Consider the following 12,740-nt stretch of genomic DNA (forward strand, 5'->3'; position numbering starts at 1 on the left):
TAATTACTAGAGAGTTGAATTCATCTATAATTCATGTTCTTTGTTGTGAAGCCTCCAATGTTATAGCTCCAGGGCATATATGTATATTCTTTACCAATAATTATAATTATAAATTATAATAAGGCTCCTCCCAAACTGACGCCCACAGTAAAATATGTTGAGGTTTGTACAGTTCACAAATGACATATATCTTCCATTTTAGTGATTCATTTCTTCCATGCCCATACTATTTCCCATGATACATACTCTGATTTGATCGATGTCTACTCAAAGACCATTTCTATCTTATTCAGAGCACTCCTCCCAAGGTTCTGGAACAGATTATTGTCGTCTCTCCATTTTTGTTAAGAGATTCCGAGTTTCTATACATACCTGAAATGTATTTAAATATTTATAAATACATAATTTTGTGCAAGACTATCTAACTGTTCAAGAAATACATGCATTTATATCTTTATTCCCGTAGAGTGGTACTGCTCTGTATTTTCTTTCTTATCTTCTTTTCGTGGTATTGCTGAATCAATAGTTAGTTCTATATTTTCTAACTGTTCTTTTTATTTCCATCTCTCTTATTTGCACCTTGCATATATTAACCTTTTCCATAAGATCTCCATTACATTATGGTAGCATAGTCTTATAAAACATGCATTCAGAGGAAATCTCATCTAGACTGCAACAGAAAGGCACAAAATCTCTCTATTCCTATATGGCCTGAACAAGAAACTCCCACCCCAGATTTGTAACATCATCTTGGGATGATGTTGTTGCAAGGCAAATTTATAGTAGTATGGGAGTCAAGTATCTTTTACAAATTCTTCAAGGAGTCTACTGATAGGCCTCTCCCTACTCCTTTTTACAATCTTCTCATCCATATATGTGGTCCATTTGCTTTGTCAAATTTATGCATCATGAATTAGACAAACTTCCTTTGTAGTGTATATCTCATAGAACATATGCACACTGCCAAGTCTCATTGCTATTAAGAAATCCAGAACTACAATCTTCTTCTTCAATGATCTTAATATCATTGTATGTATTAATGTGAAACCTAGTGCGCATGAGATCATGTGGAATGTTGAAGACACAATGATATCTCTATTGTTGGAGTATACAGGACCACCACTGAATCCACAATTTGGCAACTGATATTAAATTTGTCATTTAATCCATGCAGGCACACAGATGGCTCTTGCGCACATAATCAGCATTAGCAATTCCCATATCTCCTTTCTTCGATGATATACACTCCTTATTAATTCCAATGTCTTCCTAATTATAGCCATATAGTTCAGATGACTCTGGTGCATATACTATCATTCATTTATTTATTCAATAATGATTTGGTAATTTTGCTTTCCTTTTCTCCAAACCGGTTGTGGACCAGTGGGGCACTGAAATCTTTGTTGTAGGATGGAGTAGCAGGTCTAATGCTTTGTATTGTTAAAATTTTCAGTGCATATTTTATATTAGACTGTTGTTCTTATTCCCAGGGGTTTGAATCTGCTCTGATACCATGTTAATTTTGTAGGATCATTTTCTACAACTGTAATAACACTGCCATTGTTATTGGTGTGTTCCAAATGCAGATTTGAAGACTTATAAATATGAGAGGACGAGACATGTCTCATGAAGAGACATGTCTCTATGGTTAATCATAATTAGATAATAATAATATAAATAACCATATATATATAGAATATAATATTATATATATATATATAAGAATATTAATCTAAATGACGATTTACCATCAAGAATGTATCTCATGATCAAATCAATCCGACTGAAGCTACAAGCTTAACATCTCCTAGATTGCAACTGGTCCTTGGTGGTACAGGTTCAGACACTTTTCCTTAGGCATATCATTAGATGTCACCATTCCACTACCCACAATGTTATTTTGGCAGAGTTTTGAGCTCACCCCTTTAGACTTGTAGTCATCTTTGATCTAGTTACCGTTACCTAGGCTTTGTGGATTCGACTAATGGCCAACACACATATTCCTACCTGGCTTACTGCTCTCCAATCACTATTGCTAGTTTTGATCCGTCCACAAGGGCTTGCTGCCAGTAGGCTCAAGCCACTACTCTACTGGGTTCGATCAAGATTAAGATTGATCATCTCCCTCCCTATCAATTTTCTCTAGATGCTCCCGCTCACCTCCTCCCCTCTCATCAGGAGTTGAACAAGCATGTGAGACTTGATATTTACAGACAATACGTTAAGGCGACTTGGATCAACCCTCTGGGAGGGTTGCATCCGTGGATAACCTTTTATGCCGAGCACTTCTTTAATATCCGTGATGAGATTATCGTGAGTCTTGCATATTAGACCCAACGCTGGTGCCATGCCCTTCGTATCTCTCTTGGTTCCTTCACAGGTGGATCCCACCAGCTTAGATACCAAATTGACCATCACATCAACAAAGAGGACCATATTTGTCGTTTATGTACCTTGGCAAAGATGAAAACGAAGATTCACTTCATCTTTCATTGTCCCATCTACTATGAGATCAGAGAAAGGTTTTACTGTCTTTTCCAAGAGCGCAAATCCTTATCGGCTTTTTCCACTTAAATTGACCAGCATTGCCTAGCGCTCTATCTTCTGGAGGCCACTCAGCTTCGAGACCATACTTTGCAACTGCTTTTTCCTCTACAGCAGGCTTTGGAGCAACGTATTACCGACTTTTATGCACCCATGTCCCCCGCCAAGGGCATGAAGCGGTCATTCTGCACTCTTGCTCCCAGCCACATCAAATCAATGAGACCTTGTTTTGGACTCACCAGTCAGCAGCACTCCTCATCCGACAGTATTCAGAGATGTTTCAAGATCCTTGGTCACCTTGTTCCTTATCCTTCGGTGATAAACTTCCTGCAGCCAAGGAAGGATCCCTAGTCCTTTTCCTTGGTGTTTTCCTTTGCTTCTTTGTTGCTTTGTTTTTTTCACGAGCATTGTTTGGTGACCCTATTGTGGGTGGTTTCCCTTGTTTGTAAACTTTCATTCCCTTAGGCCCTTGTTTGTCTCTTGTTGGACTTTAATAAATTTATCTTATCGTTTCAAGGTGATGACTACTATAGCTCTTCCTCCATTTTCTAACCAATAGCTTCAAGCTAATCCCAAATGTCCTTAATCTTTATGAAATGCTCCTATAAGGACATGTTTATCCATCATGATGGAGAACAACAGATTCTTCAAAAGGAACACTCAGGTTTTTTCAGATGTCTCATGCAACTCCTTCGAGTGTTGCCAAATGTCGATTGCAGACTTGACAAAAGGAATCTGAAGCAACTGATCATCTGTAACAAAGAGCTCAAGAAGCATGACACCACCTCAATTTCGATCATAAAACTTGTCTTAATCTGCTTGAACAGTGGTAGGACAAGTTTTTGTTCCCAAAACAATCATCTCAAGTCGATGATATTTAAAGATTGTCAAAATGCAGTGCTTTCAAGTTATATAATTCTTGTCATTGAATTTTTGACTGCCCTCCAACATTAAGTTGGTAAATGACACCATCTTGCAAGTTTCCCAATGCCCGGGAAATAAAAACTATAGATGAGGTAAAAGTGCGGATTCAAAACCACGAGTCCCAATGCAAAGAGGGAAATACAAGTACAGACTTCAAAAAAATTATGAAGTATGATTGGCACAAATTTCGAGAAAAAATCGGTTAGCTTAGAAAAATTCAAATCTGCTAGCACAAAAACCAAGGTAGGAAAAATGAGGCACCCAAAAAAATTTGAAAATGGCCCAAATGAGATCTCGAAAAACCAAGAATCTACAAATATTTTTCAAAATGATAGTCTGGACTCTGAGAGTTTCAAAAAGAAAGCCTGGTCATTTTTTTTAAAATACCAAAAAACATTTGGTTGAAGATCAGAGACTTAGGGTTTTTAGAAACTCTAGACAATGCCAAAGGAGTAGAAATTGACCATTGATTGAGTCAAAAATCATAGAACGTGGCTGAAATGCAAATATGGGCCACAGAAGAAATGTCTACAAAAAAATCAGACAAAAGAATTATTAAAAATGTAGTCATATCACATTATTACAGAGAAATATGAGCCGATGTCAGTACTAGAAGTTGCAGAGGTAAGGCATCGTGTGGAGAAAAAAATGACCAAAAAGAATGTGACTTCAACAAAGCCTTGCCAGAAAAACACAATTTGCAGACAAAGAGGCGCAAGTAAAAATGACACCCAGCACCCACATACGATTTGCCAACCAAAAACAACCAACAATGGACACAATTTGTAGAGAAAAATGGCACAAAAAAACCCTAGTCAAGTTTGTACAAGAGAGCAAGAGCCTAAAAAAAATTCAAAAACCAGTATTGAAAAAAAAACTATGCTCTAATACCGTATTACTTCAAAGTAATTGGTCAAATATTTGAGATATTGGCACAATGCCGGTATGATTCTTCTTGACTTTGAAAAGGCTTATGATAGGATTGAGTGGCAGTTTGTGATTGGTGTTCTTTGGGCTATGGGATTTCCTCCTTTCTTTTGTAAATAGGTAAGTATTCTTTTCAAGGATGCTTCTACTGTTATTGAGATTAATGGTGAGCTCTCACAAGAGATCTCATTGGGCAGATCTATCAGGAAGGGATGCCCCCTTGCCCCCTCCTTGTTTGTGTTAGCAGCAGATGCTCTGTTCTATGAGCTTAAAACCAAGCATTTGGACCTGCCTCTTAAAGGCATTGAGTTGCCTAATAAGGAAGAATTGATTCTAGAGCAATTTGCAGATGACACATCCTTGTTCATTGATCTTTCTGAGATTAACTTTGACAATATGGTTTATAGTCTCTTGTTCTTTTGTGAAGCATCAAGAGCCAAGATTTCCCAAATGAAATCTTCAATCCCTGGTTAGGATGAAAATCCTCCTACTTGGGTTCTGAATGAAAAGTGGCAATGGATCAGACCCAACAAGATTGTAAGATATCTTGGCATTCCCTTCTTCGTGGATCCTTCTCTAAAAGATATGTGGAATTGGATCTAAATAAAGATTGAGAATAAACATGTTAAATGGAAAACCCATTTGCTTTCTTTGGCTGGGAGAGCTTAGATTGTCCAAAAGGTGCTCTCCTCTAATGCAGTTTATTATGCATCAGCATGGATGTTAGCTAACTATCAGTATAATAAATTACAGAAAATTTTAAGGGAGTTCCTGTAGTTTGATGGTATTGGGAATAAGAAAAAGCATTATGTTAAATGGGAGTGGTGTTGTTACCCGAAGGATCTTGGTGGCCTTGGCATGAGAGACCTCAGAAAACAAGGTCTTGCCCTTGCATCTAAATGGATTATTGGAACCCTTAATGGAGAGCAGCCTTGGAAAGTGGTAATCAGAAATTACATAGTTAGAATAAAGATTAAGAAGGGCAAACATTGGGACAAAGTTTCTATGATTGATGTTGTATTGGGGAGCTTTGTTGTCAAGGCCGCAGGATCCATTGTGTTTTAGTCATTGTGGAAGGCATAGTTTCAGGTTAAACAGTTCCTTGGCCCAAGGGATGCTGTAGGCAAGAACCCATATTATGCAGTGTTAGACAGATCCATATGGTGGGGGATTTATCATTATAATAAGCCTTTAGCTCTTACTCAAAGTTGTTCTGCCAAGGCTTGGAATAATAAAGCCATGTCTCTGATTCAGGATATTGTGGTGGAGAATAGGGTGTATTCTTGGGAAGGACTAAAATGCAAATATAATCTCCCTCATTCCCAGAAGAAGACATACACCTTGATTACAAAAGCTATTGGTAATTTCTTCCCAGGCAAGATTCTCAACTCTAACCAGTTTCTTGAGCAGGTGAAGTGGGCTGATGGTAAGATGTTGAAGGAAAGTTCTTGTAAGCATATTTATAAATGTTTAATGGTGAGTTGGATATTATAAAAAGAATCAACCAGATCTGGGCTTTTGATTGGTCATGCTCTAGATGGCAGTTTGTCTTTGATTTATTTTGGCACTCACGTGTTGGACCCAAAAAACTTTGTTTTAGATGGTTTTTGTTGCTCAAAAAGTTGGTTGTTGGCTCTTTTCTTTCTCCTTTTGGTAAACAGTCAATTACTTGTTCTTTGTGTAACTGTAATGAAACTTTTGAACATCGTTTCTTTGAGTGTAAGTTTGCATCCAAAGTTTGGTCTATTTTCTTTGGGCATGTTGTGCAATGGAATCATAAACCTGGTCTGTCCTGGCAAGAAGTTCTTGCTGGGTTTGTTGAGAATTTTGATACCAAAGTCAATGCCTTTTGGTATTGTCTTACTAATGAGATTCTCTGGTTCATCTGGAAGCAAAGGAATGAGGAGCTCAAGGCAAAGGGATCTTACTGGGGTTTATTCAAAACTCACCCAATCTCACATAATGTCACAGGTTATAGCTATATTGGAGATCCCGAGGGAAAGATTCATTACTCTGGTCGAGGAAGGAAACTTGCTGATTTTCAAAGAAGATATCAAGCTGTCAAACTTTGTGGAAGCAGCACATGATAGCGAGCTGCCTGGTGAAGATACTCAACATGGAATTGGATCAAATAGTACTGATGCTGATAACAAGAATATTATAATGCCTGTCATCAATCAAGGGCTGAATTGGAATGTTCAAAGAGAGGAAACTAGTCATCCTCAAACTGAAGATGCCTTCTATGGAGACAATTAGGGGCCCCCTTATTACAGAAGTTATTCCAGGGATGGATGGAATTGACCTGCTTGCTGTTAGTTTTACTGTTTTGAGCAGTTTATAGTTTGGAACTCTTCATATTTTGACTTTGTATTTGATATAGTTATGCACTCTTGTACAGCTATGACAGGCTTAGTATAGGTGCAGTCTATACTACTCAGCATCATGTTATCTTTTTGATGTAACAGCATGAGTTCCTGTTTTTCTCTCCTGATAATATACTATCTCTAATTCAAAAAAACATATTTGATATATTTATTATTAACAAATGATCAAAGAGATCATTATAAAGAGTTTCACAAGTATACAAAATAGAAAGCTTCTAATACTGTAATCTTATCCACAAATAATTACATATAATACATAATTGACCACTAAAGTAATAAAATAATAATATTCTTCTTACCGATCAAAAAAATAAAATAATAATATTCTAATACAATGAACATCCTTGTATGCTTATCTACAAAGAAATTTACTCCATTCCAGTCCTCTTCATTGATTTCTCAAACCATTATATTTCTTTAAGCCCTAGACTTCTATCATCTTACCCTTACCACATAAGTAATCTTCAACCACTTGTTGCCTACTTCAGCTCACACTCATATTCTTTCTATTTTGTTGAACTCTCGTTATTTTTATTTGTATTGAAGATTTATTATGCACTCATTGTAATTTCATTGCTATATAAAGCGGAATTTTTTTGAATACCCAAACTTGTATTATTTGTGGGAATTAATAATTATTATTAGATAATAAACTATGAACCATCATGAACAGTGAAATTAGCCCCCTTCCAACCACAATGAAACACTATCATTGACCAAGGCACTAAAACCAAGGGAAGCCTATTCTATCAGAATCACTTAGGGCTTGCAAGTGATCTCTCTATTAAGGAAAATTATAGCTGGAATTGGAATGTGGAATTTTAGTTGACTGACATCGTACAAAATAATTAACCTAGAAGTTTGCCATGAAAACCCAACTGATGTATCATCTAAACATAAACTTGTATTATTGGTTATCAATATTGAGAAATTGATAAGTTTCAATTCCAAATCAAATATGCTTAGGTTTCATTAATAAGTTGAAGACGAATCAACTTTACTTCTCACAGCCACCATTGAACATGTGAAATAACCCCATATAGCTATATTGCTAATCCACATTCATAGAATACTTAGTCATTATCAAGGACCATGGTCTACTACAAAAATGGATCCTTAACCTAAATATGATTGGTAAAGATAATGGTAATTGATTTTCTTTGGCTACAGCCTTCCCAGTCACTAACAACACTACATGACCCCTATTGTCTAGACATATTTGATTTACAATCATAGATTTTTTAAAATTCCAAATCTTGACAAGCTATGAGGAGCAATAAAAGCCTTGTCAACACACCAAAATAAGTGGTACTTAGCTTCATCTCCTTCATTTCCCTTACGTAAGCAGATGCACCATCCACTGTAGCCTTGCTATTTCACACATATCTACAGCTTTATTTAGTTGGAATAGAAATATTCAACCATCATAATTGCTCATTTATTTTACTATACATGCAGTAACTTACTTTACTTGTTAACAGATGTGTAATACTGATATGATGCCTTCCCAGTTGCATTATACATAACTCCATATAAACAGAATGACAGATCAAAATTATTGGGCCCAAGGATGGACGCAGACACACAGATCAGACAATAGAAACATTACAAACATTACACAACTTCATCTTTTAATTATCAATAGACGAACATACCTTCCTTCATGAACTATGCTTAGAAGTTGGGGGACGCAATGACAGCAGATCTCAAATAAATGTGCAGCATATCCATGCAGTGTCCCTGAATTTGGAAGATAAATTAGGAAAAAGATAAAGTTGAATATATATATCAAGCACTGAAAAGCCATCAATAGAACTAGAAAAATACATGTGTAGTTTAAGAATCCAGAAATAGGTATGTCTAAGATGTATTTATAACCACATTAAAAATAGTGTGTTTATAATATGTGCCATTAAACACCTATTGAGCAGGAAATTTATATGCAACTAGGAGTTTCCTGTCCTCATTTGCTACTGCGTTCTTTTTTTAAAATTTTAACACATGATGAAAAAAAAACTGAGGCTCATATATGTTGTGAGGTTCTCACACCATCGCCCCAAAACTTTGGGGACCCCCCTTTTTAATCGCCTTGGCAAATTTTTTCGAAGTTGTCCAAAAAATTTTGATTTGATTTTTGAGAATTCTAAGTCTTGGACACCTTCAGGGCCAGTGGAGAGAAGGTTAGACTTATTTTCACCTGGTTTCAACTTGATTTTCCAGAACAACCAATTTCATCCTTAGGCCAGACAAAATTTCAAAGAACAACAATTGGCAGAATAAAATTGTAAAATTTGTACTCAGCCAATTTCTTTTGAAAATTTGGATATAATTGTGTAAATTTGGATAATTTTCAAAAGGTGAAATTTTGTTAGATTTAAGTTTTTTGGAAAATCTTGAATTTCTTTGGTGAGAAAAAAATTTCTTTTGTGAAGATGAAATCAAATTGCAAAATTGATTTTAGACTCTAGAAATGATTTTATTTTTGTCAAAAATTTAAATTACTTGGCAAAATCGATTTGAATTGAATTGCAAAAGTTGGCTTTAATGGATTAAAATTACCTTGAAAATTTTTTAGCCTTAAATGAAATGGGTAATTTAATATTGAAAAAATGGCTTTTGGCTAGCCAAAATCCGATTTTAATGATATATTAATTGTTAAATCATCATTAAATGGAAACATTTAGCATCTCCAAAGCATTATTTACTTTCTTTTTGCAATTTTGGTCTAATTGGCAACTTAAAAAAATAAAATTAATCTTGGCAAAGTTAATTTTGGGCTAAGCATTTAATTGGGGACCATGTCTTGTGTTCTAATTTATTTATTTTTGCTCTCAGGGTCCAGTCGGCCAGCTAGGGAGGATGAGCGAGTAGGGTATAAGAGGAAACTCTTTCCCCTCATTTCCTCATTCCTCACTCCTCTTGGGTGCTTAGGTGATTTTTAACTTGGAGCAGATTTCTTCTCCTTTAAGCGATTTTGAAAGGGCAGATTGGCATTCTTTTTGGTGATTTTTCTTCATGGTAGAGATCTTCTATGCTTGTCGATTTTTTTTGTGAAGTAGATCTACACTTTATATTGGCGATTTTTCATGATTAAAGAGGCAAAATTCTCGTGCATGGCGGCTTCTCTAGGGCAGATCTGAAACTTTCCATTGCTAGGTGTTTTTTTTTTTGCACAGTCTGATTTTGCTAAGGAGGTGCGATTTCTGCCCTAATTTGGGCAATTTTATTTAGAGGATGTTATTGTGATCAAAGGCCTGATTTTTTTGGGCAAATGGTGGACAATTTCGAGAGCACTAAATTCTGATTTTTCCAGCTAGGGCCTCAAGATTTGCAAGGGGTTTGAAATTCTCGAAGTCTGATCCTAAATTCCGACAAGAAGATCCGGCTATTGGTAAAGGTAACTTCAAGCCATTTAGAGTTGTAAGGGGTCCTTAAGCTGATTTCTCTCTTTCGTTCTTGTCTAGATATTGTCTCCCTTGGCTCTTCTCGCATTTATCATCCACCACTTCACCATCCTATCATAGGTTGACAAGATGGTAGATGTTAATGCAATCAAAAATCCTAAGGGAAAAAACACTAAGAAAGACAAAGAGAATATGATGCCCAAAACAACTTTCTTCTCGAAAATGAGGCGAATAACCGATACTAATGTCGGTACAATAAATATGCTACAAATAAAGGACAAACTAAAGGAAGGACAATCCGCCTTGGCAAAGAGGATACAGAAGGCAATTGCACATCATAGCCCAAGCGTCGACACTTCTATTTCAACCACGATGAGCGACATTGGGGTGGCACTTGATTTTGAAGACATCAGAGAGGAGAATGTCAATGAGGCAGAATTTGGGTCAAGATTGGATGAGTTGGGGAAGGTTGCCATCAAGAAGAAACATTTGGGCACCCTTGCCTCCCTCAATGCCATTATCGGATATGCAAAAGAGTATGAGAAGGACCATGAGAAGACACTACAGGCAGCAAGCAGCATGATGAAATCCGATGAGCTCAAGATAAAGCGTACACCTTGCCCTCCCATGGAGGAAGTCAATGAAAGGCTACCTAGGTTCATTGCCTTAGCTAAAAGAACGAAAGAAAAAGGGAGATTTATATTAGAAGATCATTGATGTAACCACCAAGTGGCAATTTCTCTTTCTTCTAGAATAGGACAAGTGTCTAATTCTGATTGGCCACCATTTTGGTGCCTTCTCATTGGTTGCCACTTTTCCACTTTTTTCATTGGTCCATCGACAAGGTGGTTTCTTCTCATTGGCCGATGGGGTGGCAACCCTAATTAGGGTTTCTAGGATTCAATTTGGGTCGTCAGTTTTGCCTCTATCTCTACCATCGGTTGTAATTTTGGCCTCTATATAAGGCCATTTTGCTCTCATTTGTGGGAGAGTTATGTTGGAGAATTGTTGCCAAAATACTATCAAAATTGTTCTCATTCATTGTTGTGGCTTGCATGGTGGATATACATGATCATTTTGGTGTATTGCATGGTTCTTCTCATCTCTCAAATTAAAGGAGGATTTCATTTCATTTTGTTAGAGTAGAAGTAGATGGCTAATTGTATGGTGAGGTTAGTGAATGTTTTATAGGGATCTACAACTAGGCCACCTAGTTCTCTTTTCCTTTGAATCATTGCATCTATGGAGGTGGAGCCGCTAGATAACTTTCATTAGATTCGATCCCAGTCCATTTGCTAGTCTTCCATCCATAGGAGTAGGAGTAGGATAGCAAGAAGTTTAGGACTTAGAATTCAGAAGAGAGTTGGAAAGATACCAATCATAAGAACCATTCACCCTGCACCACCATCACTTTCCCTACCAACATCATCTAGCATTCACACCGAACCACCATCTCCATCATCCCACCAAAGTCCAAGTCATCCTCAACAATTAGTGTAAGGCTGTCTACATGATTACCAACAAATCACATCAATAAACTGAGCTAGTATCCACAGGTGTAAGGAGCATTGGAGTTATTCTCATGTCCCATGAGCATTAACTTTTCAAGAGAGGAATTGTGTGTTTGATATTCCGTATCAGATATTCAATTGCTAATATGTTATGTAGTGGTACAAAACTGACATCAACAATATACTACACGGCTCTCTTGCTTGAGAAAACAGAGAACATGGTTGCAACTTAAAACACCATTCAGAAGCAATGGAATGTAGAAGTGAAAATCCTTGTTTCAGCACCTCTATAGGACATTGGATTCTTCACTCCAAATAGCATTATAGTATTAAGATTGAATATATTGTCTACTGAATCAGTGTTCACAAGACCCTGAATCTATATTATAGAATAGAGAACTTCTAATAAGCCAAAAGGAATGCCAAGATATTTTATTTTTGCATTGTTCTATGCCACTGTCAATCTTATTCATGCTGGGGAAAAGGGTGAACTTTGCAACCAACGCATTCTAAAGCTCAAGAACCAATCTCAGGCCAAAAGGTTAAACAAAAAAAAATCAATTCTTTTACAAGAACTAGATCAAAATAATATTAATTTGTTACCCTTTTTTTAATATCATAAAAAAGTGAAATTGGATACCTTCCTAATCTTATTTATCAGGAAAATTGACCATTTTAAAAGAGGAACCAAATTCAAACTGAAAACTCCCCACCAAAACAAGAAGCATGGGACTACAGAAAACCTAATTTTTTTGCATATCATGTCTAGATTTTGTATTTCACATCCATATTTTCAATCACATGATGTGAATAAAAGCTATCTTTGAGTATCTCACCTTGTAGGTTGTACATGGCCATAAATTAAAATAGTCCAAGAAACCTACCATTTCTTGCTAAATATAATATTAAAGAGAGCGAATTGTCCACCTCATGAAATTAAAGAAAGTTATATATGGCACATAACAATATCAATCTCAAAAATGAAAGTTATCTCATCAAATCAATCTTAACAAGTAGACGGCACTGAGAAGAAATGAGATTAAGCA

General features: G+C 36.3%; 1 protein-coding gene across 3 annotated transcripts in view; it reads right to left on the reverse strand.

The window, feature by feature from the left end:
* Positions 1–12,740, reverse strand: part of LOC149562801 (ARM repeat superfamily protein) — a 183,534-nt gene that overhangs the window by 156,322 nt on the left and 14,472 nt on the right. For all 3 annotated transcript variants that reach the window (XM_089826262.1, XM_089826263.1, XM_089826264.1), the window contains exon 5: positions 8,435–8,519. In XM_089826262.1, coding sequence (XP_089682388.1) covers positions 8,435–8,519 — 85 coding nt within the window. The remainder of the gene's footprint in view (positions 1–8,434; positions 8,520–12,740) is intronic.

This window comes from Cupressus sempervirens, chromosome 4, assembly GCF_028749045.1.
Source record: "Cupressus sempervirens isolate cs-2001-9-10 chromosome 4, ASM2874904v1, whole genome shotgun sequence".
Lineage (NCBI taxonomy): Eukaryota > Viridiplantae > Streptophyta > Pinopsida > Cupressales > Cupressaceae > Cupressus > Cupressus sempervirens.